This window comes from Ammospiza caudacuta, chromosome 2 (assembly GCF_027887145.1).
Source record: "Ammospiza caudacuta isolate bAmmCau1 chromosome 2, bAmmCau1.pri, whole genome shotgun sequence".
Classification (NCBI taxonomy): Eukaryota; Metazoa; Chordata; class Aves; order Passeriformes; family Passerellidae; genus Ammospiza; species Ammospiza caudacuta.
In genome coordinates, this window is record NC_080594.1 from 67382636 (window position 1) to 67410370 (window position 27735).

At 36.5% G+C, this 27735-nt stretch overlaps 1 protein-coding gene across 3 annotated transcripts in view; it reads right to left on the reverse strand.

Annotated features, from left to right (window-relative positions):
* PCDH9 (protocadherin 9) overlaps positions 1-27735 on the reverse strand; it is a 670370-nt gene that overhangs the window by 216797 nt on the left and 425838 nt on the right. For 2 of the 3 annotated variants that reach the window (XM_058825600.1, XM_058825599.1), the window contains one exon: positions 18997-19198. In XM_058825600.1, the coding sequence (XP_058681583.1) occupies positions 18997-19198 (202 nt within the window). The remainder of the gene's footprint in view (positions 1-18996; positions 19199-27735) is intronic. The other variant, XM_058825601.1, reaches the window with a different exon arrangement.

The following is a 27735-nucleotide window of genomic DNA, read 5'->3' on the forward strand; positions in this document are numbered from 1 at the left end:
CAGCACGGCACCTGTAAGAGCTCCTGTTGCACAAAATGGATTGGCAAATTTTGTGGTTTTTCTTCCAAGGCTCCCTTTTACTTATATAGAAAACAAACCCTTATATTATGGAAGTGTTTTATTTGAATGGTATGTTTGCAACCCCTGTAAGGAGCTGAAATAGCAAACTGACTTAGATTCTCTACAGCTCTTTCATGGGAGAAAAGAGGAAAACAATCCACGTGCAATAGTTCCTAGTTTCTTGCTGCTACCTCTCCCTGCTGATCATAATATAGACGAGACACAGCTTATTATCTTTGGCTTTATGACTACAATAATATTCTCTTGCCACTAAGGAAGCTTGCCTTCCTGGGCGGGAAACACAGAACAGTACAGCTATTTTAGGAGAAAGCTTGCTGTTCTGCAAAGGAAGATTTTGTTCAGAAGCAAAGGCTTGAACAAAAGAGGGGGGGAAACAGTACCTCTTTCAGAATAAGTCTTGCTCTGAAATCTTATACTTCTGAAAGTTGCCTCAGTGACATGACAGAATCCTCTGAAATGCAAATATATATACATTCAAAACATCATTAGTTTCTCAAAATTTCATTAGGTATAATCAAGAAGAGTTATGACACCTTCTGCCACAATTCCTCACATATGAGTGTATGGTAATGTCACAGAGTTAGTATCTGACAAATTTCTCTTATAGGTAAGCATGGCCTAAATAACTAGAGAAGATAAAACTAGAGAAGATTCAGGAAGATAAAACAGAAGCTGAGACACTGAAAATCTAGAAAGTAAAAAGGTATAGGATTGATTAAAATCTGGCCATAATGTTTTAACTGGTAAAAAACTGAATAATATTTTTCTCTAAAGTCCGAGGCTACTCTCCTAGGTAACTGGTTTAAACTACCACTTGTGGTGTGTTGGCCTTGCCTTGATATTAAACGCCCAACCAGGCCCTCTCTTACTGCTTCTCCTTAGCAGGAGAGGAGAGAAAGTAAGATAAAAACACTTTTGAGTTGAGACTGAGATGAGAATAATGATTAACAATTGCCACCATGTGCAAAAGGGGTGATACTTTGAGAAAATAAAATTTGTTGCAAATTAAATTAGAGCTGAGTGGCGAGAAGCAAAGAAAAGAGAAACAAAAGCTACACTTTATACTCACTCACCCCTTTTTGAGGCTCAACTTCAGTCTCTCATTCCTGACTTGTGAATATACTTGCTCTGGTGACTCCTTCTCCAGAAATGCAGAGCAGTCTCTGCTCTGAATCCTGGAACATCTCATTTCCCTCCTTCATTGACCTGGGAGTTGGTAGCAGAGTTTCTCCTATTTTTCCTCACTTCGTACTGCCAGACAGTGTTTTTTACTGCAGGTGGTGTGTTTTAACCTTAAGCATATTTTCTGCAAGATGCCACCTCCTTGGTGGCAGGGCTCAGCTGTGCCCTGAGGTGGGTGCTCTGGAGAGAGGTGGAACCAGCTGTGCCCAGCATGGGCAGCCACAGCTGCTCCTCACAGTGGTCACCCTGCAGCCCCCACCACCAGCGCTAGGGCACCTGCACCTAATTCTTACCTGTATAATCCTGGAAACCCACATCCAAAATACATAAGTAATGAAGAATAAAAAGGAGGTGAGCAATAAAAAATATTAGGTGAAGAAGGTTGAAATGTATGAGCATTAAGCAAAATAAAACTGCAGGCTTGTTTTGCTGCATAGAGCTGGCCCGTGTAATGGGGAAGAGACTCTTTCTATATAGTTGAAGAGAATTTTTCATTTATTGTTCCAATTGTCAAGATTAAATGTGAAAAATGAAATATTTATCTTTTTAAAATCAAGTTGAAACACTTGAGCCAGAGAGGTTAAAACAAGTTCATGAAACAATCACACAAACAATTTAAGGCCATGATTTATTTAGCAGGTTCAGAGTGATAATGAGCAAAACCGCTAATCAGTGCCCACAGATATTAAATAATAAATTCAATAGGTCGAAATGGGTATTTGTAGAGCAGCAAATGTTAGTCTAATGATTGAATTAATCTTCATGCAGAGAAATTATTGCATGCCAAATTTGTTTACCACATAACATGCTAATGATGATAAAACTGGTGGGTCTTCTTTACCCTTACAAATTAAGTGCTACTTGGGAAAAGTTGAAAGGGCATCAAGTGGCAAAGTTTTGTAAGAGTCACATGAAAAGATTGAGCAAACAAGAGACAGTAAGAGATAAGGTACTTGTTCTGTATTGCACTTTGAATGGCTGAATATAAATTACTGGATTAGTACAGTTTATCAAAGAACCTATTTTGTAAAACAGATCTAGAAATAAGCATGGGCTTCATAATTAGCCGATCATTCTGGTGCTTCCTAACCCACTTTTGTTGGCTAAGGAGGAAAATCTGAGTAAATCTGTGCACAAAGGCTGGAAGTTCAGACCTCTATGCTAATTAATGTGGTTGCTTTTTGGGCTTTTTTCTGATCATCAAAGGTGCTTACAATGATAATTAAGGACAATTTTTGTCAAATGTCTTGCCTAAAAAGAACCTTGGATAAACAAACAGACAGACAAATGAAAAAAAACTACTAACAATGAAAACCGTTGCTTTTTTCTCCTTTAAAATTATTCAGTATCTATTATGAGGTACAACCAACTGTTACAGTAAAAAGTGCTATTTTCAAATTGCTCACAGTTTGGAATTTTGATGCACAGATGAATGGCCCAGTTTAACAAACCTTTCACAAGGCAGATTATCAGCAAAGCTGACTCTCAACTACAGAAAGAAGTTTATTTCCAATTATTTATTGAGGGGGTGGCTATATGTTAGTTTGCTGTAGGTATTTTGTTTTATATATTTTTTAACTGGACATTTCTCAGCTATTTTGAACTGAGACTTTGCTGAAGTATCATCCAGAGACATACACTTGGCTACACTGATCGACCCTTTTTGACCGTGACAGGCCAATTCAAATGATCAAAACTGTTGAATACACTCCATCAAAACAAAACTAGGGCTATTGAGGTAGGCGCTATACCTCTTTAACGTCACTTATGTGTTCCAGTGAAAAATAGATTTGAATTTTTTCATTGAGTAAAATAATTTAAATTATGAAATGAAATTAAATTATTATTGGTGAAAGGCCTAGGAAATAAGTCCTGCGAGGAGTGGCTGAGGGATCTGAGGCTGTTTTACCTGGAGAAGAGGAGTCTTAGGAAAGACCTTACTACTCTCTACAACTGGAGGCTATAGCCAGATGGGGGTCAATCTCTTCTTCCAGTGACTGAACAATACCACACTGTTCTGATCTGCACCAGGGGAGGTTTAGGCTGGACATTAGGAAGAAAAGAGTCATTGACAGAAAGAGTGATTGGGCACCAGAATGGTCTATACAGGGAGGTGGTAGAGTCACCATCCCTGGAGGTGTTCAAGAAGAAACTGGACGTGGCCCTCAGTGTCATGGTTTAGTTGACATGGTGGTCAGTCATAGGTTGGACTCGATTACTTTCTTTTCTAATCTGATTGATGTTTTGATTCTCTAAAATGATCTAATTATTTAATCTGGCTAAGGTGCAAGATTTGCTAAATTTTCTTGAGAAAAAACCAAACGCACACAACAAAACATTGCTTTATCATCTTTTTTCTTAGACTAAATACACTATTCTATGCCTGACTTGTTAAGGAGATTCATATGTGTATCACATATTTTGATTGCACATGCACTGAATGGAATGTATAGGACTTCTAAAAATTTGAGGAAGTAATACTGCATATGACATAAAAAAGAAAACAAAACCACCAAATCCCTGTTGCTAGCAGGAATGTAGCAATACTCAATACCTTTCAGAGATGAGTTTTAAGTGCTCTCAAATATTACAACAGGCACCGCAACAGTTTACCATCACTGGCTAGTCCAGACATACTACTCCAATTTCATAGCCTCAGCCTAGTTATACAAATTTTGATGGGCAACCAGATAAAAAAGTAGAAGACTGCTGTCAGTGTACTGCCAGATTTGTGTGATGCCATATTACTTGTGGCAGAATACAACACTGAGTAGGCTGGCATCTTGTAATAGGCAAACATTTGACAAGACCAAAAAGGAAGGAGGCTGAATTAAGCAATATGGCACTCATCTTTTCCCCTGGTTAAGCACTCTCTTTCTCAATTTGGGTTGTTTTCCAGATTGTTCTGGAACTTCACAGTCTTCTGAGGACAGGCGTTCTTTCGTTCAAGTTTGCTCAGTTGACAGAATGATTCATGGACATTTTTGAGCCATAAATAAAAGAGCTTTCTAAATTTTAGCAGCACAGAGCTGTTCTAACATGTTTCAATGTACATGGAAGCATTACCTATAGCGATGTCAGTCGCACAGCTCTCAACTTTTTCATTCACAATGCCCATGCTGTCATGCATAATCTATCCAGCTGGCAGTTTACCTGACACCTTCCAAGCCATTCTTTTCTCTGCTGCCCCAATGACACTCATCTAATTTCTCTCCTTTTCTCTCCCTATACTCATGAAACAGAGTAGGCAATATCAGCAGTCACTTCTGGACATGATCAACTGGGAAAGGCATTTCATCTTGTCACCAACCTAAACATATGGAATTCTAAACAAAGGACATGGGATATGAAAAGACATTAACATACAGTGCTACCAGAATTTATCCTTTCAAAATTAATAAATTAATAAATACATACAACAATTGAATTAGATTAAACAGAAGAGTAGAATATACTTTTTGTCAAACAAGCAAGCAAGGGAGAAATACACACAAAAGGACACAGAAAATACTCCTCTGAAAATGAAAGACTGTGGACCATAAGTCTCTTTTGTACTAAAATATCTTCCAAAGCATTAAATTGCTTATTCTTAAGTGATTCTTTAAATTTTATTGTGCTCTTATGAGGATTTTTTTTTAATTATTCATGCATGTTCTTGTGAATGACTCTTTAGCCCAAAAGAAAATAAAGCATGTAAAGAAACTTTTTTTTTTTTAACAGCAAAGTACTTTATTAGAAGGCATAACTCATAGGCTATGGATTGAAGTGTGAATAGTGTTTAATTTGGGTTAAAAAAATCATAGAATCATAAAACCATATAACAGAATATTCTAAGTTGGAGGGAACCCACAAGGATCATTCAAGTCCAAATCCTGTCCCTGCACATGACAATTCCAAGAGTCACAACATGTCCTTGAGAGCATTGTCCAAATGATTTTTGAACTCAGACAGGCTTGATGCTGTGACGACTTTCCTGAGGTCTCTGTTCTAGCTTTATGCCATTTGAGTCCTGTTACTGGTCAAAAGAGTGACAAGATTGGTACCTGCCCCTCTGCTTCTGCTCATGAATTGTAACTGCAGTGAGGTCTCCCCTCAGTCTCCTCCAGGCTGAACAGACCAAGTGACCTCAGCCACTTCTCAAATGAGGAATTTCCCTGTAGACACTTCTCCATCTTCATGTCCCTAAAGAGACTATTTTAGTTAGATTTCTCAAATATGAACTGGGTGGCCGTCCTATGCCTAACACAGTTGTCCAGATATGCAGAAATAGAACATGTGAGCATAGCTAGAATTTCTTTAAAATGTGGCCCTGAGAGTCTGGTAAGACTGCAGAGAGTATTAACAGAACATAACCACTGATGAATCAGCTTATTTTTAATGATGTTTATGTTTAAAATCAGTCATGCTGTTTCTTTAAATGCTGAAGGGAAGTTGGGTAGACAAAGGTCAGTATCATTAACATCTAGATTGTCTGAATATCTCTGTACCCTAGTGGAAAGTGTTATATCTATGCATGTCTGTATGCATAGATATGCATATATTTATCTATTACAGCTGTCACAGTGACCTATATTCATCTATAACATATGTTACATATTCTCAGTATTCTGCAAAATGTATAATTAATATGTCTCCAAACAGTGTAGCTGCTCATGCAAGAGGGATTCATATTACTAAGTGCCTATTTACATCTGGAAATATATGGTTTCCATTCATAATGAAGTAATAATGAAGGACAAGTATGTGTACTATATGAAAAATTAATCAATATTAAGACCTGGAGTAATGGCACAAAGAAACTATCTTATACAATTCCTTTCATTTCTTATGAAAATAAATATATGAACTGTGAAACTATAATTCAAACAACTAATCCATTGTGGTGTGGATGATTATTTTTAAATCATTTAGTTTCTCTTCTGAATGATCCATGGAATCTGCACTTAAATCAGCTGAAAAGGGCAGCAGGGCAGGGAAATTTTTGATTACACTTTTAATTTCACAAACTAACCTACAAATGACTTTAAAATTGCTGGTAACACTACGGTATTACTAACCACCTACACATTTTTATTGAAAGAGTGTAGCTACAATCCATTAGTTAATGACTATGCTGAGCTTGCCAGATCACATTCACACTCCTAGCAACTGTAAGTGCCAGGGTTTCAAGGGCCTTGGAATAACACCACCAATTAAAACCAGCCTCTTTTGTTAAATTTTAGAAAAACCAAAACATTTATAAAAAGAAGAAAACCCCAAAACACTAAAATTGTATTGGCTTCTCTACTGAAAATGAAATCAATTTTGTATGCCTTGACTATGTTACAGTGTAAGTCTTTGGAAATATTGAAATATGCTCCTGTATATTTCAAGTACATTTTAAATAGCAATGACTTAATGTGCTTTTACTAATAAATTTCTTTCCCTTAAATTCAGTAATTGGCTACTGCTCTTTAACGAAAAAATATTTTTTAATATTTAGTAAAAGTTAAACATCAAAACTGGTCAATTACTCCATCACACTCGCTTGTCAATCATATATATATTTTACAGAAGAAAAAATGAAGGATGTGTAAAGTGATAAACATCACACCATTAGGCTCTTGGATTATAAAATATGCAATTATTATAAAGTTGAGAAGGTTTTTGCTTTTTCCTAGTTATTTTAGATGAATGAATCATTTATAACTGATGTTTTTGCTTGATATGTGTATGTCTTCAATAGTTATCGCCATGACACTATTTAACAAATGCAGATATGGAATAGAATAGTTCAGTACAGTAAAGTAAAATAATTAAGTTATTCAATCTTTCTCAATGAACTTAAACACATTTTTTAGATCTTGAAGACAGATCTTATCTAAAAGACTAGTGGAGCATATCACCAAAGAGCAAAAAGAATCCTTCCCCTACATAGCAGACACATAGAATTTAATTTCAAGTTTTGTATTGAAAATGACATTTTTGTGTGGTTTTCAGAGTGAAGAACTCAAAAAACACCATGCATATGCTGGGAATATTTGACCCCGAAGTACTTAGATGACAGTTCAATAATGCAGATTTGTTTAAAATAATAGGTGAGTTGTTTCGCGTAGCTAGAAATATATCTTACTAAATAGCAAGATAACATTAACTTGCAGGAGTGTACTTCTGACATTAATCTCCTAATCACCTCTACTTGACATACTTGTGAAGAACTCTTGGAGTACAAGGATGGGATTCCCTTGGAATGGAATGAAACAAATTCAGTAATGAATGGGCATTCAGCCCATGGTCCACAAAAGTCGACACTGCCATGGAAGTACCCACAGTAACCTCTGTGCTCTCAGCACCAGTTCTGGATCTTCACATCCAGATCTGTTCCTACTGTGCTGTGTGATACTTCATTGTGGAGCTACAAACTCAGATAAAGGTACAAAATAAATATATATAGGTATACACAAGAAAATGCTTTTCTACCTTCTCACAACGGTGTCTAGATGTTACTAAATAATTTTTTGTGAGTTTTTTGGTTGATTTTTTTTGTTTGTTTGTTGGTAGTTTTTGCTTGTTTGTTTTTTAGTGGTGGGTTTTGTGCTGATGTAGCATAGAATTTCTATTGAAAACTTTTTGCCAAAGCTGCAAAATTTTCAAACTGTCCTGAACAGTTAAAGATTTATTTATGTCTTTACCTATATTTTATTTCAAGATGGGAACAAACTCCAAAGTTTTTAAATGTTTTGGAAAAAGTTTTTAATATATTTTCCTTTCCTTGCCACCAGTAATTATGTCCTAAATTTAGTTGCTTATGTTGCTACCATGTCTAGATGGATTCTCGGTAGCACACAGGCCTCCACCTTGCAACCACAGATTAAAGACATTTAAAATGCAATGCACAGTCAAAAAAAGGTAAGTATTCTACTCTTATTTTCCTTTTCCCCACTTATCTTAACATGTATTTACCTGGATTAGTATGAAAGGGGATAAAGCTTTACACTAAGAAATTATTCAACTCTTATTCCTATTTCTAGAATGTTTACTTTCATGGCTTTTAGACTGCAAATATAATTCCTTATTTTTTTCCCCATCTACTTAATTCATCTTTCCTCCCTCTTCTCCTCCTGTTAAAGACAAACAGAGCAAATGTATGTACAAAACCACAAAATATTCCTTGCAAAGGCAATTATTTCAAAGAAAACAGAATATTCATTATCTACATAGTATAATTTTCAAATTTTATTCAGAGAACCTCCCTTCTTATGCATGGATTTCTCCTTAAAAAAAATGCAAAAAAAAAAAAACCACCCAAAAAACCCAAACATAAAATCTGAGAAAATGGAAAAGATAAATTCATAACATAAGCATAATAAAATTAATAAAATGAACACCTACTTTAGGGACAAGTCTAGGTCAAACCTGAAGCCACTTTTGCATAAGATTATTTCTTAAGATAGCACACTTTTTCTTCCAAAAGATTAGATTTCCTTCCCAGAAAGTGAAGCTTTCTAAGATATTTGCTTTAAGGAAGGAACTCCTGGATTCGAATGTATCATACATATATTCTCTAAGAGACCATCAAAAGGCATCGTCTGCACTTCAAGACATGCTAATTTTCAAAATGACATGAGACTTATACTTCCCTGTCAATATTTGGTGATTGTTTGGAGGAAGGAAAACTGATCAGAGAACAGAAATTATTTTACTTTTAGAAATCCTTCCTTAGAATTGTGCTTTTAAAAGGTATGATGTTTTCATTTCAGTTATACCAAAAAAAAAAAAAAAAAAAAAAAAGAAAAAGAAGGGATGGAACTGGTATTTTTATTTAATTAGCACTGTAAAAATGAGGCATAAAAATTAACAATGCCCTTCTCCTTTGAAAAATGTTATGTGTAGATAGATAAGAAAAACTGATAAATCCTCCAAAACATATGAGTATTCCCTTAGCAACAAGAACAGCTGAGATTTATCTCACACAAAAGGTTGGATTTGTGGGAATCAACTAAATTTAGGTGTCTGAGCTTCCCCTATACACAATGTCAATCCCATCAATATAGTTTGGAAAACTATGCCTCTCACATTAGATGCATCTACTACACATTCATCAAACACAACTGTCTGGGTGTCTAGTCTCAATTATGATAATTTAGGTCTCCACTGACAACACCTGGATCTCAGACTCTCAGATTCACATCTATCTCCAACTCACATCTGAATGAGTCACAGATGCATCACAAGGTTACACACATGGCACCTGCACTCACAGCTTTTTGAATAAATCTCAACCTAAACCTAGCTTCTACTGTCTAACCATCAGTAATGCCAGGTAAGAAATATCCTGGGGTACCCAAGCTGTTCAGACGTGGATGTCAAACAGGAAAGAAAGGAGTGCAATTAACAAGAAGTAGGAATTCAACCAAATGCTGATGTATAACAAGTTTCTGAATCCTATGCATATATTTTGCAGAGCTAAATCCAATCCAAAAGGTCTTTGTGTGAATTTTGTGTTTGAGCTCCTATTACACTCAACAGAAAGATGGTGAATGGACTCTAGAGTGAAATGTAACAAACTTTGTATAAGTTCCTAGTTTAAATGAAAGTTTCTGTGCTCAGTAAATTAAAAAGGGAACTTAGACACTTTGGATAAATATTTAGATTTCTTCATGTAAGCATCCAAATTCAGGGTATCTAATATGAAGCTGAGTTCATCATTAATTTCTAGAACTAACAGGGGTATTACTTGATTACTTTCTACAGCCTTCATTCATAACCTATGGTGTGATAAAGGCATTATTTTACAAGATTTACTTGATCCATTTCAGGTTTTACCTCCGGGGCTAAACCAGAGAAGCAATGAGTAACCTGGACTGTACACATTTGTGTTGATTTGTGTACTGTGTATAATACTACACCAGATATCTTACCATAAATTTACAAGTTAATACTTGATTTACCTTAGAGAATACAGGTTTTTCTTTTCTTTTTTTTGTTCACATCTGCATTGCACAATCTATGCATGACAAATTTAATAATTTATAGGATTTCAGAATCATAGAATGGTTAACTTGGAAGGGAAATCCGGTGAGGGTTTAGTCACACCTCCCTGCCCAGGTCAGGAAGTTACCACGACTCAGTTGGAGAAATGTCTTTTTTGATTTCCAAAATATCCATGAAGATTCCACAATCTCTCTGGGAAAATTGATGCAGAGTTCTATTGTTCCAATAGCAAGAAAATGTGGTGGTTCTTTTTTTCCTTATGTTTAAAGAAAATGTCTCTCTATTTCAGTTTGTGCCCAGTTGTCCCATTCTTTGATTTGGTACCTACTGAGAAAAGTCTGTCTCTCTCTCTGCTCTCCTTCCTGCACCACATCAGGTATTTGCACACATTAATTAGATCCTTGCTAAGCCTTTCACCTCTCCAGGATGAACAGTCACAGTTCTCTCAGCACCTCCCCATGTGACAGATGCTCTAATACCTTAATAATCTTTGTGGCCTTTTTCTGGACTCAGTCCATATTTCCATTTTCCTTCCACACTGGAAAAGCCAGCACCGGATTTGGCACTTCAGTTGTGTCTCACCAGTGAGGAGTAGAGAGAAAGGAACTTTCCCAACAGCTTGCTGGCAGCACTTTTTCTGTTCCAGTTCAGGAGACTGATTTCTTTTCTTCAAGGGTGTCTTTCTGGCTCATGGCTGATTTGCTATCCACCAGGACTCCCAGTTCTCTCACTGCAAAGCTGTTTTCTAGTTGTCAGGCCCAGGACTGTGTGGGTGCAATGAGCTTATTCTTCCTCATTGTTTTATAAGTTATTCCTCTCATTGCAGCCATCAACAATTCTAATTCTACTTCAAATTTGTAAACATTTAAAGGCTGAAATTAACAATGCCATGCTGAATTCAACACTTTATTCTCAAAAATATAATCTTTCTTTTTGTCAACTTGCCTCTGGGAATAGGAGTTGCACTACTAAGACTCTATTAGTAAAAGAACATGTACCATTGGTAAATTAATTGTAATTTCAAGGTAACAAGGAGTCACAGCTGTCACAACAGTAACTTCCTATTGTTGTGATTGAAGTCACAACACTAACTTCCACTGAATTTCAGAAACAGCAACCTCAAAAAAATCAAACAAATATTTCTACCATAATCACACTATCACACTTTTAAAAGGTGAATTGTGTCAAACACAGTTAGGTGTTAGATCACCTAGAATGCTAAAAAAAAATCTTTCAAATACATTTCATGATGATTAAAGATATATGTGTTCAGCCATGCTTTTGACTTTAATTTCCCATGGAAGATCTTTAAATAGTAGAAAAATCTTGTTTAAAAAGTATTGTTAAACATCATGTTCATGATGAAAAAAACCCCCACTCAGATCAAAACAATGACTGATAAAGAAAAAGAAAAATATTTTAAAACTGTGAAATTTAGAAGACTTATGTTTTATTTTTCTTATTCTGAAAAAAAAAAAAAATATATATATATATATATATATATATATATATATATATATATATATATATATATATATATATTACTGGACAGACATTGTACCAGTATTAAAATACTACAGATTCAAGAAGACTTGAGCACTGCATTTGAACTATGGACACCAAAAACCTCTTTTATCAAATAAAAGCCTGATTCAGTTGAAGTCAGTAAGCACTGTAGTACTATTTCCTCTGTCACTGGAGATCATTAAATGAAGAAATCATTCTGTAACATATGCTGTAGATACCAGCAGAAAACACATGTTTTTTTTAGGTTATTGGCTAGGATTTCTGATTTGTATTGTGCAGGATGCTGTACTAGTCAAAAAAGTCCCTTGGGCCTCAAAACATACTTGCACTTCTGGAAGTCAGGTTTCACATTGACAAAGGGTGGTACAGTCACACAGGCAAGAGGTAGAAACTGAAAAGAAATGCTTTCAGACTGAGAATACAACACGAGCTTTAATATTCTGGTGAGTTAACCTTAGCTGCTGCCAGGTGCTCACCAAGCTGCTCTATCACTCCCCCTTCTCAGCAAGATGGGAAGAAAATGAGATGAAAAAGCTCATGGGTTGAGATAAGGACAGGGAGATCACTCACTGGTTACCATCACTGGCAGAACTGACTCAGCCTGGGGAAGATAAATTTAATTTATCGTCAATAAAAACTGGAGTAGGATTGTGAGAAACAAGAAAAACAAAACTAAATACACCTTTCCCGTTACCCAACCCATCCTTCTTCCCAGGATCAAATTCATTTGATGCCACTAATTGGTGTTAAGGGATATGAAAAGGAGTTGCAGTCAGCAAGTAAAACTTTGTATCTGCTGCTCCTTCCTCATCATACTCTTACTCCGGCCATCATGGGGTCCTTTCCCAGCAACACATGGGTCCCTTCCACAGTGTGTGAGCTTCCAAGACAGGACTGCTCCAGAGGGGGCTCCCCGGGGGCCACAGCTCCTGCATGTGCCCTTTATGGACTGCGACTTCCTTCAGGGAGGGCATGCCTACCTGTTTCAGGGTGGGCTCCTCCGCAGGCTGCTGGGGGCACCGCCTTCCCCACAAGCTGAGAGAGAAGCTATTTGCTGTCTGAAGCATGCTCTCTACCTCCTTCGTCACGGACCTTAGTGTCTACAGGTTTGTTTCTCTCACATTTTTCTTACTCCTTCCCACCAGATGCTGTGCAGCTTTGGGCAGCAATGAATCTGTTTTAGAGCCACTGAGAATTGGCTCTGTCAAACACGGGGGGCAGCCTCTGGTGTCTTCTCAAAGAGACACTGTCTGCAGCCCCCATCCACAACCTTGCCATGTAAATCCATATAAAACAAGTAATCAAACACCAGTGGAAATAAATCACTGGACTATTTTATCACTGGAATATTTTGAAACCTCAGTTTGATTTAAGGGAAGTTGTGTGAAACACTAAGCATTGTGCTATAGTAGAGGTTTGACTGGATAATGGAGTCACTTTGAAACCTAAAAAAGTCTGTGACTGTCTGCAATAGATCTGGGCTTGCTGTGATATGAAGAAAAGCCTTGTGAGCAGAAAATACTTACAGGAGAAAAATTACTCTTAATTCCTTAAGTACCTTGTTTTAACCTGGCAAAAGCATCTGAGGTTTTAAACTCTCCTTGGTATCATCAGTGACAGCAGACAAAGGCACCAACTTTCATCTCATGTGGAAGTTTCCCCTCCCTTTAATCCTCTAACCTTTGTCATAGTCCCCTGCCCCATGTGGCCTTTTCATCTAACTGCTGAGGACCTGCAAGTGCTCTTCTCAGGCAGCAGCAGCTAGGAAGTTTTGGAAAGTTATCTGTTCCTCTTGGAGAAGCAATGAGACTAGTTCCCCTCCTACAGCTCATTCAATGGTTATGGCCTCCTGATTTACACTCCAATTAGCATTGGTGTGCAGAGCAAGAGAGAGTAGAATAGGAACAGATGTAGCACAGTGGCTTTTCTGAACCAAGACAATTTTTAAATCCTCACTGCAATGAGGCATCAAAGAGATGTAAAGAGATAGCAATCTTCTAATGCCTCTCAGATTTTATTTATCTTTTTAAAGTCATAAGTGCATGGGCTAAGATTGAATTCAGGCTTCAGACTATTTTATAGCTCTTCTGTAGGCTAATTCACCAACCTGACTCCAGTTTTTCTTACTCCTGCTTGCCTGTAGCTAAATGTGACAGTGTTAGATTCTGTGTGAGGTATGAACTCGTGTTTAATGAAATGGAGGATGTGACTCAAAGGCAAATGTTCCTATTTTAGTTCTCATAGTCTCATATTATGAAAACACAGGAATAACTATGGATGGCAAATTATCTAGATCTAGGTATTAATACAGTAGCACATCTTTCTACACCTTAGGCTGTTTAGCTATGGACCACTCCAGTATTGCCAAAGAAGAAACTTTGGAGGCAGCAAAATGAAAGAGAGGATTAAGCAGAGGGTATGCCCTCAAGGTTAAACCATCATCACCCACTGGGTGTAATGATAGTGATACTGTAAAACCAAAGCTCTTTGCAGCAGAGGCTTAGCTTCTCCACATGGGACACTATCGTATGACCAAGTGTAATACAAGGCAGTCTTGCCATTACCCTGAACTTTAATCATAATTAAGCCACTGCCGCAGAGATATTCCTACTTATTACTGGAATTAGAGTACCATTTAACACCCCTGACATTACTTGAATAAACTGCCATAGTAATAGGTTTATTAAAAAATGTGAACTCAGGTATTTATCAGCCAAATTTAACCACACAGTTTTTATTGCACTGGAAATAAAAAAGCTATCCACAAACATTATTACTGAAAGACAGCATTATAACATTACTTCCAAGAATATGGAATTGCATTGGAAGTAACATAGGACAAAATAGAATGTTCTATTTAATTTTGCTAAATAAAAACGTGATCTTGAAACTAGTGTGTGTGTTACAATTTTTGCTACAGCTACATGTTTTTTATGAAGCTATTACTTTGTTGATATATATTGATACTACTCATTAATGAGGTGTAGAAATTAGGCAAACATTTACTTAGCTTTGTAAACATGTATCAGAAGACATAAATATTATATTTCTGTCTGGTTTAAAACTGTTGGAATTATTGCATAGATTCATCCACAGTGTGCAGTAGGCTTTCTCCCTAGAGCAGTTCTAACACTCCACTAAATATATGCTATTCCTCTTTATCTCTTTGAAGAAAAATGAATCACATCCACAGCTTGCAGCTATCAAAATGTGATTTATCAAGCATTTTCATGAAAATGCATTTTTCTCCTTCCTCACACTAGGAGGCACATTTTTACTTTGTACAGTTCTATTGCACAGCTCTGCTGCATTCAACTCTTAGATACGTTAACAATTCCAGGCCAAATTTGAGTCCCTGACAACCTTTACTAAACCACAGTGAAAGAAGAATTCTTCACTAATCAAGTGGATTGTTTCTTCATGCTGATGAAAACCACACTTATAGTAATGAGAAGTAACCATCTGCACCCAACTGCTGGAGAACAAAAGCACAGGAGTTTTTTTAGCAGTACCTGAAAAAATAATTCACATTAAAGTACATCAGAGACCTGTACAGTTTTATTGCAACTGATAATAAAGATGTTTGTGTTAAAAGTATACTTCCTGACATGCACATTTAAAACCATTAGAAAGCAGGAATTTTGGTAATGAAAGATGTTTTAAAGTAGTATAAGTAAATTCAATTTTACATTGGCCTTTTATTTTTACATCCTAAAAAAACTGGAATGTTTTGTAAATTCTTATCTGATATACTAAGAGATAACGAACTTGTATGAGATGATAGATATTTGGAATATATTCCTTTTAAAAGGAATCAAGAGTATCAAGCTGCAAATGAGACAAAAGTGAACTATAAGGAGTTGTAATTGACAGGTTAGCATCAAACTCCTCTGACCATCAATAATACTGATCAGTTAACAATAGAGAAATACAAAATATATATTAGAAAAATCAATACAACCCTCAAATAAAAGACCTAAATAAAGGAGAAGTTAAATAAAGGTTTCAGTGATGCAAACCAAACTTGGACTTACATCTCATTACGAAAGATTTCATATTTCTATCTTGTTGCCTTTCTCTCATAGCTACAGTGACAGCGTGTGGCTGACAATGCTAATATTTGGCTTCTCTCTTCATTTCAGTTTCACCCAGTGTGAGAGATTTCTGTTTTCAGATTAGCTGGATGAATGTACTCTCACTGTGTGTGTTTATTTCATTAAATCATGTGCTTGTAGTTCTTGTGTCTCTGTAGAAGCTAATGACTGCAAGTAAATATGGCATTAAGGTTTCTCATACTCTTGTGTAAAAAGTTAGCAAGACTTTTACCACATTTCTCCCCCCCTATTTCAGGTTTTGAAGACTTGGTCACTCTTCAAGTATAATTAAAGTAGGACATTATTTTCAGAAAAAATGGCTGTATTTTTATTCACGTAACTTCACAGTGTACAGTAATAACCCACACAATTCACTGAGCATTAAAGTCATTAACCAAAATTGCTCTCAGCATGAGGCAAGGACTTTACTACCAAGATTAACATCACATTCTCATGAACTGAAGAAAAGTTTTACTTTGAATGAACTTTCATAAAAACACAGTCGAACGAACCTGTGGTTTTGATGTAGAGGTCATTTGCAAACATTCCCAAAAACACTGTTCTTTCTCTTCAGTTGAAGCATTTAGAATAAAAATATTGTTATGCAACACTCATCATCCAAAACTGCTAGCAGTACATGTACATGATAATACTACAACTCTCCACTAGGGCTTTATTCCTTACTTTATAGTCGTATCTTTCACCTCAGCATGTCCCAAGTATATTCATAACCAGCAATCCCTTAATTAGCCACTGAAACAAAACTACCTCTACAGTTCAATGCAATTAGGGAACATTTCACTGCAATAGAACTAGAAATTCAGCTTAGGAATGTCAAGGAATACAATGTTCAAATGATACTATATATTTTAACCATGAACACATGTAAATACCCACAAAGTAACTTTGGCCAATACCAGACAGCATTTTTCTCTTCTGAAAATTTTCACAGCATCTTCAGTAACCATAAACTGCTTTAAATCTTATTTCACATCCCATTAAAACTTGGGCCTACATTAGCAAAATAACTTTTAATATAGTGTTTAGGCAATAGCTTGATACTGATTACAATATACAAGTTAAAGCCATCTAATGAACAACATGACTCTCATCCTGGCCTGGATTTTTCTAGAAAAATTTCTGTCACAGTACTGTCAGTTCAGTACAGTTCTGTCACAGACCATATAATTCCTTTCTTAGTTTGTGAGATTTGATGAGATACAGAGTGCACTGTTTCAATATCTGGTAAAAGCAAAAAAAACCTATACTTCAATACTTCACTAATAGTTAATATAGCTTGATGGTTAGATTTTATAAATTTGACACAAATTTAGCATTCCTAAGGCTAAATTAGGTGTAACTACAAACATATTAAAACTTTTCATATAGCTTTTAAGAACACTTATTCTGACTAATCTTCTATTAGTGTCTATATTAGGCATGAATAGATGATCATGATTAATATACTGTGTTTGCACAATGTGTTTAACACAAAATTTCCAAAACTACACTTTTAATAACTTGCTATAAAGTTTGCTAAGCCATTTTTTTTCCTAACTCTCCTGGAGGACTTTTATGCTGCCTTTTGAAGGGATGTACAATTCAGAGTCTGTGAAGCCAATGCGACAGTGCCAACGTGCAATGCTGCCTTAAAAACTCCTCTCTGATGTTGTTAAATCTTTCACAAGTCTCATACATGGTCAGAGAATTAACCAGATAATTCCACTTAAGCTCCTCGCTTGCTTAAGCAGACATACATTCTTGTTCCAGTCAATCCACTCATTGTTGCTATTCTTTTATCATTCTTTGTATTTGTACAGATTAAGGGTTTAACATCATAGCTCCAAAAACATTTCTGTTTTGATAAAGAGAAGAAAATGCAGGTGTCATATCCAGGGGAGGAGAAGAGAAAAAAAGAAAAGTAGAAGGAAAATAGAGGAAAAGAAACCAGAATGCAACTCTCAGTAAAACATTTCAAATTGTTTCTTTGTAGAGTGTCATCCAACACAACCTCTTGGTCTTCCTATATACATATGAGAGAAATATTTCCAAAGTCAGTATTCCACAGTTCATGTTGTCATCTGCCATGATGTAAATGTCATCATTCAGATCCAGCTCTGCCCAAATGAGGAGATGGACCTTAATATTGTTCATCAGATCCCAAGGCCACCTTCTCTCCTGGTTTGTACAGGCCCAGTGACAACTTAATCATCTATACAAAAGGGAGAAATGCCAAAGACAGAAACTATTTCTTATTTCTATACTCCTGGGATGCAAGAGGACTCAGGTTCAATTACCTTCCAAGAGCACAGATAGATTTTTAACCTTTGTCTCACAATCTAGACAAAAACCAAGAAACTTAAGAGCGGTGCAACTTCCCTCTCTCTGTTTTCAGTATGTCTGAGTCTCCACATTCCACATTACAACGTCAAAATACTAATCACCCTATTGGTTAAGATCTTGCTTCAGTTTTTAGTTCTCTCACAAAAGCACAGCAATAATGTAAATGTATTATAGAGGAGGATGGAAGAGAAAGGCAGAAGTTCCCAAATCAAATAGTTCATCCTTAATATTTGTATGAAAACCTGTATCTGACAGTTCCAATACATCATGCCATTCCAAGTTAACAAACAAACCCTGTGATTCTTAATGTTAGAACAGGGAATTTTAAGGCTGTTAAGAAATTTGGGTTCTTTCAATTTTTCAGTGCTTCACTGATTTACTGACTTCTCTGTTAGTCTAAAAGACAGCGCAACCTCCATGTCCTTGAACTTAAATTGATATTTAGAATGACTTTACTAAAACAAAGTCTAAAGCTAAATAGCTACAGAACTGCAAACATCAGGAAAAACTTGTTACCTTGTAGGACATCCTTCTCCCCTGCTGATATTACTTACTGTGCAATTAGTATGAAGCTATTTATTCTACTGGATCTACTTTTCTTTCCACAGTCAAATTACAACATGAGGCACATCAGGCAAACTACATTATTTCCAAACAATCCTTATGAGCTAATATGAACAAACATTCATGCACGTGCTTAAAAACCTCTCTACCATTGCAAAGCTCAAAGGGATGAAAAAGAAAGTACCAAGTTAGCAAAGCAACTCAGATAAGCAGAGATAAGGAGGTGACTCACCCGAGTTGGGGTCAGAATTGCCATCAGCTTCAGTCCTCTTGTCCGGAGAAGCCTGGTCGTAGAATTCGTCCTGCGGCTGAACCAGAGGGAGAGGGTGTGAGATCAGGGTTCCACCACCCACTGGCTCGTGGTCTCCCAGACCACTGTCACTGCAGCTTTCCTGGGAGCCATCGGGGAGGTGAAATGTAACACGGCGCTGGGACTACAAAGAAGAGCACAGGACACACTGATTAGTGCTCTTCTTTTCAGTTCTCTTGATTTTTTTTTTTTTAACTTTTGACATAAAAATAGATCCCTGGCAATGCTTATGAAGCAATTGCTATTATCATGTTTGCTTGCTGTTTGTTGTGGTTTGGTTTATCTTTCTTTCTTTTTTCTTTTTTTTTTCTGGCTTGCTTTTAGATGGGAAATTGGCCGATGGGAGAGACAATTTTCAAAGGTCTATCAAAGGCCTATATGTGCTCATCCATGAAGTAAACTTCTTCTAAGAAATTAATCAGTGGGAAAGTAGGTATATTTCTAATAATTTTCAAAACACAATCTATTTAAAAACTTCTCTCTGAGAAGCAGAAACCACTAGAAACTATGTTATGAAAAGCAAATGAAATTCAAAAATTTAATAAGTATATATTTCTGAGGTTAAAAACTGTATTATCATTATTCAAAGTGGAAAAAAAAGACATCCACCAAACTAAACAAACCCATAAAAATGGTTTTCATCTTTTGGGAATAGTAGCATGAATAAATAGCTGTCTATATTTAACTGATAGCAGTCATGTACCTAAAATGGATAATTAAGATTGATAATATATGTGTGAATTCACAGTGTTCAGCAAAGAATCACAAAATGCAATGACAGAATAAACAATTATCAATTTGGTAAGAGAAATAAAAATAAAACAGCACAGAATTTGCACAAAAAAACACAGGGGCGAGAGGCAGAATTACACATTTTACTGAACTTCTTAAAAAAATAAACCTATAGCCATTTCAAAAGGAAAAAAAACCAACAACAAACAAAACCTTCAGTGTGCACTCAGATTAGTTAACTGTTACTGATTTTGAACCTCTCTCATCTGGAGAAATAATCTGACTTTTGAATTGTGGCCACAGAATGATACAGTGATTCCCCAAGAGCTTCAGAGCTGATAGCACCGCTGCAAATTGTTTAGCAACCATGACTGTTGGATTCATGAAAGGAATATTACAGGTTTTCATGGATCAAAATACTGCATCTTTGAAGGATTGGAAGCAACTAGTTTAAGAGTACCTCAAGAGAGTGATTAAATTAAGTTAAGCACATCTTCCCACCAAAAAAAAAAAAATTGGCAGCTTCAGTGGTGTGGTTTGTTAGATTAATTTAGGATAAAGTAGAGATTCACAAAGTTTTTCTTAAGCATAGTAACTGTTTAGTTTAATGGCTATTTCTCATCAATATTAGTAATCTGAAATTTATGAGGTATATCTAAGCTAATGATTCGAGATTTCTACAGAGCCAGAAGAGAAGGAAACATTTGGAAAATACTACAACAGGTATCTTTCAGTAGTTAATACTTTTTAAAGTAGTTAACATCAAGTGTCCTGTATCCATCCTGAATCAGCATCAGGCCCCAGCTTTCCCTTTTTTTCTCCACCTTTTTTCATTTTTCTTTTAATGAGAAAAAACTCAAGTTAATACTACTAACTGTATGTTTGCTTATTAAAGACTATTTGTTAATGGTAATTGCTACCATTTTATATAATGATCAATAAAATCTACCAGGTTTCTTTTTATTCATCTCCCTTGGGTGGATATAGTTGATTAAGTCAACTTTAGATTACTGTGTTATTCAGTATAGAAATAAATATAGTACTATTTGCTCTTGGCTGTGATTTTATAATTAGTATTTTGCTTTTAAGTTCCTTTTCTAGCTTTAGGAATAGAATCCAGCTGTAGAAAACCAAATAGATCCTCTGAGTCATTGGATGTATTCATTACATCAACAGATAACCTAACTCTAAATGTGTCACTAAGAAAAAACTTCAGCTCACACTTTGTTACTTTCTCTTACAACTTTTTTGTTCTGGAACTACCACCCTGAACAATTTTTAATTGCTATCCCATTCTTCCCCTTCAATATGGGCACAATAGAAATGTAGCTAACTGCATAACTTAAAATCTTCTCTTTCTGCAACTACTTTCAGAAATATAAAATTGGAGATCTCTTCTTCCAAACTAAGAATTTATGTTACTATCAAAGTCATCAAGTGGTAAACTTTTCTGATCCATCTCCCAACACCCACCCCCTCCCCAGGTCATGATCTGAGGAAAGGAGATTGCTTTCATTTTTTTTAAACCAAAAAGACACTATAAGAAGACATGAATGACTGAGAAATTAAGCCCTAAAATAAGGGAGGAGATGACAAATTAAGTTTTAGGATCTGCAAAGTAATAAAACCCCTATAACTAATTACCTAAATAAATAATTTTAAAATGTCCTATTTCATGAATTATATAGGAAAAGTACTGATCTTGGGTAACAAAAATTCCTCATACTGGCCAAAATCCACTCTCACTCTACACTGACAGTGACCAGTTAGGCAGTAAAATGACCCAAGCCTAACACTTACACTGGCAACTTCTTTGCTATTAATTTTTAAAACCATACTTTAAATGATGGGAGAAAAGTACATTGTCTTGCCTTTCTGAGCCACTCTAGCAGAATGATCTGCTTTGGAATGTCGTCAACTAAATAATGCCTATTTTGCAAGCTATCATTGGTGGGCTGAGAGATGCTGTCATGTGCTGGTTTTGCCATTGAATTATGCTGAAAGCAGTCTGACTCACCATCTCCAAATGAAGATCCTGATAGTGAGGTAAAGATTTGACAGATAAGCTGCTAAGGAGACCTGGAGACATATGACTGGCAGTCAATCACTATATACTGTAGAAGTCCAGTCCACTTGCACACAGTTGGGTTCCTCTCCCATATTCCTTCTTAGAGTGTATGAAGTTTTCTCCTTTGAAGTGGGGAAACCCCTTCAAGGATACTCATTAAGGCTGAATTAAAGAGATCTGCCCATGAGCATTGGTGTGGTGAGTTATATCAAGCTTTACTTTTTACTAGCCTTACTTAATAACTTTGATATAGTGCACTATACCTATACTATACACTGCTAGTAGCTTTAGCTTTTACATTCTGTAGTAAATAAATCTGATTAAGATATTTTGTCTAATCATTTATCATCTAAATAATAAATTATTTCATTTCATTATTATTTATAGAAATGTATCTGACTTGCCATCATTAATCCTGTGGGACAAAGTTACTTAAACCATTGACAAAGTCTGGGGTTAAGACTGGATCCAGTGACAGCTAAACTCCTCTCTGAGAAGTTTAGAAAGCATGGAGGCCCTTTCTGCACCCCATGACTCAACAGCAGGGCTTCTCTAATAAATTTTCTCTGAAGTTTCCATTCTCATCCACAACAGCCGACCGCTAAGGAATCCACAGATCATTACAAAGGGTTATAAAAAATCTAAGGGTCATGTAAACAGTGACCCAGTTCCAGAGATGATGGATGGACAGCACGAGGTCCACAAAGAAATTTTAGATTAAATTGTGGTATCAAAACAATGAGGGGAACAAGCCTTCTGCAAAAAGAGACTCAAAGCAAATGTTTAAACTTGGGCATATTAGTAATTGAAAAGAAAGTCTGTCCTCAATGTACTGAGAGTTTAAAAGTGTCAAGTAATGTGATATGTGGTCACTGCCCCCACTGCCTGGTCCAGAACGCTCCTGCCTGGCTGTCAGAGCCCAGCCTGGGATTTCTAGGCTAGGAAAGCTGCTGCAGTACCAAGACTGAGTGTGTAACACAGACACACACATGGACACTGATTTGGCCACAGCTGTGGCTACACAGCCTCAGATAAGGCTCTGCCCCAATAGCCCCCCATTCAGGACTCACAGCAGACACAGTCACACAGGGACACATCCCCCCCTCGTCTTGAGCTGTCAGAGGCAGAAAGTCACAAGTGCAGCACACACCCCTCACCCCCCAGGTTCACAAGCACCTAGCACCAGCACAGGCCCTCTGCTTGCCCAGAACCCCTGCCCAGATCCCAGTCCCCCTTTCTGACCCCACATGTCACCAGCTGCTTTCACGGGGGGCTCACTGCCCACATGCAGCACTCTCACACTTGTCCCACAGGCAGGCCACACTCATGGGTCCTCCCCAAACACCAGCATTGCCCCACTGCCTGCCAGATATCCCCACCCAGACCTGGGGCTTCCTACTCCTGGCTGGCCCAGCTTGGAGTTTGCCGGTGAATCCACACCAACACACCATGCACAGATGGCTTGGGCAAGGTACACAGACTCTCCACTGGAGGCAGAACACATCACAGGATGTGGTGCATGGTCCAGATCCAGCACTGAACCCCTCACTGATTGTTCACTTAATTTTTTGTCACCACCACAGTAGAGACAGGAACTCTTCTTTCAGAAGAAAATCCAATATGCTTACACTATGCTCATGTTTATCTACTCACTCATGCAACAAAACCCAGGTTTGAATTCGTTTTACCTAAAGACAGATTCAAGTTGTTTTGAGTAATGAGGTTTATAGTTGTTACAACACTGGGACTAATGATAACAAGTAATTACAAGTTTAATTACACTACAACATACGTGGGATTATATAAGCATGAGGTAAGGTTATGGTTCAGGTCCCAACACTTGGCCAAAATTCACATATAAAATCTGTGACACATTCAGTCATGAATAAGCATTTGGTGGGGAGGAATAGTGATCTTCTTCAGGTCCTGAAAAAAATTCAGTCCTTATTTTTAATCAGGAAATATCACCTCATTTTTATGTGAAACCCAAAACTGAAATGTGAATTCAGTCAAAGCACTATAATTTTACCTGTGTCAAAGCAACTTCAATATATAGTTCAGAACAATTAGACTCAGTGGGGTTTTTGAACCTGGGCTGAGTTTAAAATTCAGCAAAACAATCTTAGGAATCATTCTCTTTTAATCACCTATTGCAGCAGATTCCATGAAACTCCTCTAGGTGAAGCAGGACTTTATACCCACAAGAGAAACACCATCTCAGATGGTGATAATGGATAGCAAACTCCTGGGTTGGAAACAGGACAGTTCAAGCGTAGCAGCAACACTTTTTTTCCCTGTTTTCAGACCAGGTGGTCAGCCAGCCAACACTTTTTTAACATAGTAACAACCAAATTATGTCAAATCAAAGGCACATGAAACTGGTCTGGCTCCTTTTTTCCTACTACAACAAAGTCAAATAGGTGCCTAGTATGTTCTAAGAACTGTAATTTGTGAAATTACAGAACACAAATAATAGCTCTGGTACTTGAAAATGCCAATAAAAATAGCAACACAAACTCTGGTGTAGAGATGAGGAATGGATGGCAGAGGATGGGGACATTCTAACATTACTGATCAAGTACAGAAATTAGAACTTGTGTTTGACTTGGCATAATACATTTTTCTTTGTTATTATACTTTATTTGAAGATACTGAAAACACTTAAACTTATATTCGTGTTGCAGCTTGTCATTTTTCTTTCCACATACTCTCCCGTTCTATTTTTCTCAGTCCTTCTTAATATGAGGAATTCAGTGGTGCCCAATGTCAGAGCAGGTAATCATGGGCACAAACTGAAACACTGGAGGTTCTGAACATCAAGAAACTATTTTTACTGGGAGGGTGACTGAGCACTGGCACAAGTGGAGTAGATACACTGTGTAGTCTCCCTCCTTGGGGATTTTCAAAAGCCATCTGGACACAGCTCTGGACAAGCAGTTGTAATTATCCCTGCTTGATCAGGGGGTTCACTAGACACCCTCCAGAGGCCCTGTCCAACCTCAGCCATTCTGTGATTCTGTCAACTCTAACTGAAAATAGAAGACAGTATCGAATTATTTGATGCAATTTCATATTTTCCCAGAGCTGAAAACATAATTTTGTCCTGAAGTACTTTATTTTCTACAGCCTTAGCTGTATAAAATATATTCCCATACTAAAATTTCTAATTTCATCCATTACAAATCTATGGCTTTGGAAAAGTTGCATGGAGCATTATATTTACAATACTGAAGTCCTTACACAACCAAAAGAATTGGTAGAAATTGTACCTCAGTAAGGATTTCTAGAAAAGGTACTCCAATACTAGTGAGTTTAAGGCATTACTCATGAGACTAAGCTTTTTCACTGCTGCCCTGTTTTCCCAGACACACTCACACATGGATAGAAAGTGGGTTGCAAATAATGTAAGGTATTTTGTTGACCTGAGTGATAAAAGCCTGAAGTACAGGAAAAATCACGCCATGTGATATCAAGTGTTTGAAATGTCCTGTGGCAGGTGAGTTATGAGCTGTGTGGAAACAGAACTTTAATGTAGGAAGTGTAAGCACTAAGTTTCAAAATTGTTCCCTTCTTTCCATTGTGCACTAGCTTCTAAAATGCATTTTATTTCCAATTATGTACTTGAATCATACAGCAAGTTACAGAAATCAGTATTAAGAGGAGATTTAGCTTCTTTGTTACTCCAAAAACCAAACCTTCAAGCTTTGTACAACTATTGTATTGTTTTTGCTAATCAGGGATCCCAGAAATAATTATACTATTGTTCCATTGCTGAATGTCTCACAGGGACAAATTTGGCTACAGATCCTATCCATTGTTATAAACCAAGCTGTAATTAAAAAAACATTTCTGCACTGGGTAGCTGGAAATAGAACCTGCTGAATTTTAACCAGCCGAGTTGCATTTTGAGTTTACAAATTAGGTACTTTAAACTTTTTCACTCAATACAGTTGTGAATAAAAAAAGTCATGATTTCTCTCCTTGATTTCCAAACAGGAAGAAGCCACTAAAAGATCCAGTTCACAGCAAGACAAATTAAACTTTAAAGAATGGGATGTAGGTCTGTATATCGGAATATATATTCAAGCATGACATTTTTTTAAATTGTAATTGAAATATTTTTTTCAGATCTGGAGGTTTTGCATCAACAAAAACTACTTCCCTTTCTTTTCTGAACTATTATGGTATACTTTGTGTTAAGATGATAAAGAAATATTATGAAAAAAAAAACTTCAAAGAAAACATCCTGGGAATATTTTCCTTATGGAAAGATTGCTGATATGGAGGCTTAAAAGTGAAACTTGAACAAACAATTTACCTTTATTATGGAAAATAAACAGAAGAATCTATACCTGACATAATTTACTGAAACTTCAGTCACTAATAAAGAAGTCAGAGGAGAAGCATATTAAAATAAAATCAAGTGTAAACAGTAGACAAATGTCCTAAAAAGCCTGCGGGATGATTAAATGATGATTATGGAGAAGGTATTGCTTGTGCACAAGTTTAAGAAGATGTTGTAAAGACACAAGAAAAATCTATGCTTAATTCCAAACATCTTTGTGGAAGATGTCTGTTTCATAAAGTTTGTTCCTTCCAGGATCAAAATAAAGATTCCTATTTCATGTACTAAAACACAGATTTTTTTTTTTCTTATGAGATCAGGCCTATAAATGAAGACCAAGTCACAAAAACAGATTAGTAACAGTTTCAACAAAACATATCTATGTTTGTATTTGCTCTGCAGAAAGAACTGGCAAGGTCTTTGAATTAACATATGGTTCCTGTATCACTTTGTTTTATAAATAAACAATGATTTGTTATATTTTGCAGTTCTGATTGACTTAGTGAAAGGCCCCTAAAATATACAATCCACATTCTATTCCAGTTTGGAAAGATGAGTCAAGGACTGTTGCAGTGTGTCTCACAAGAAGGCCACAAAGCCGCTCAAACAGGGCTTTGTCCAACTCAGCTCACTGATACACACCTGCCACTTTCATGTTTCACTGAACTTTGTAAAAAGAGTGTAAATCTGAGATAAAATAAATCTACTTTCTTTGTAAAAGCCACTCCTGCTTTTCCCTGATAAACTTGGCTCAAGTCTGTGTAAGTACAAATTGTGCAGTAGATCCCTGCAATTTGCTAAGAGAAATAGAGGTATTTTTTCTTGGCTGCTTCTAAACTAAACTTCCTCACGCAGTCCCCATGGTAGTCCTTATTCAAGGATCCTGCTTGCAGGGGATAATCCATTCTCCATGCTCATCTTGATATCTTAGCCACAGAACCAAGATAATGGAGATAGATAGGGTTTTGGCCAATCTTTCAAGCTAAACTAAGAATGAAAAAAGAAAAAGCAATTGCTACAGCCTCTTCATGCTACTTCTTCATACCATGCTATCCATATAAATAGCTGGAGTGCCTCAGTATATACTTCTTTTTCCCCTTAAGGTAACAATGTTGGTATTGATTTCAGAATGTAAATTGTTGCTATACCAGACAATAATTTGATTTCTTCTGCTCAATTTCTCAGTACTAAAATTTCATAGAAATCTGTAAATTACACTGCAATGTATTAAAAGGAAACATAAATATAATTACCTATTATATCTGTCTTGCTACTAAAGCTGCACAGAACTGGCCTTTTCATAAAGGTGAAAAACATTATTAATTACCATCTGATGCATGAATAGGTAGGAATTGACAGCGTGATGGTCCCAAGCATATTTAAACATGGAAAACAAAGAGCCTGTCTGGCTGGAGAGTTGTGTTAGCTTTACAGAGACAGTGAATGAAGAAAATGAAGAAAAATCTGCAGTCAAATCTTGTGGTTTCCATTATTGTTTGAGGCAGTATCACATTCT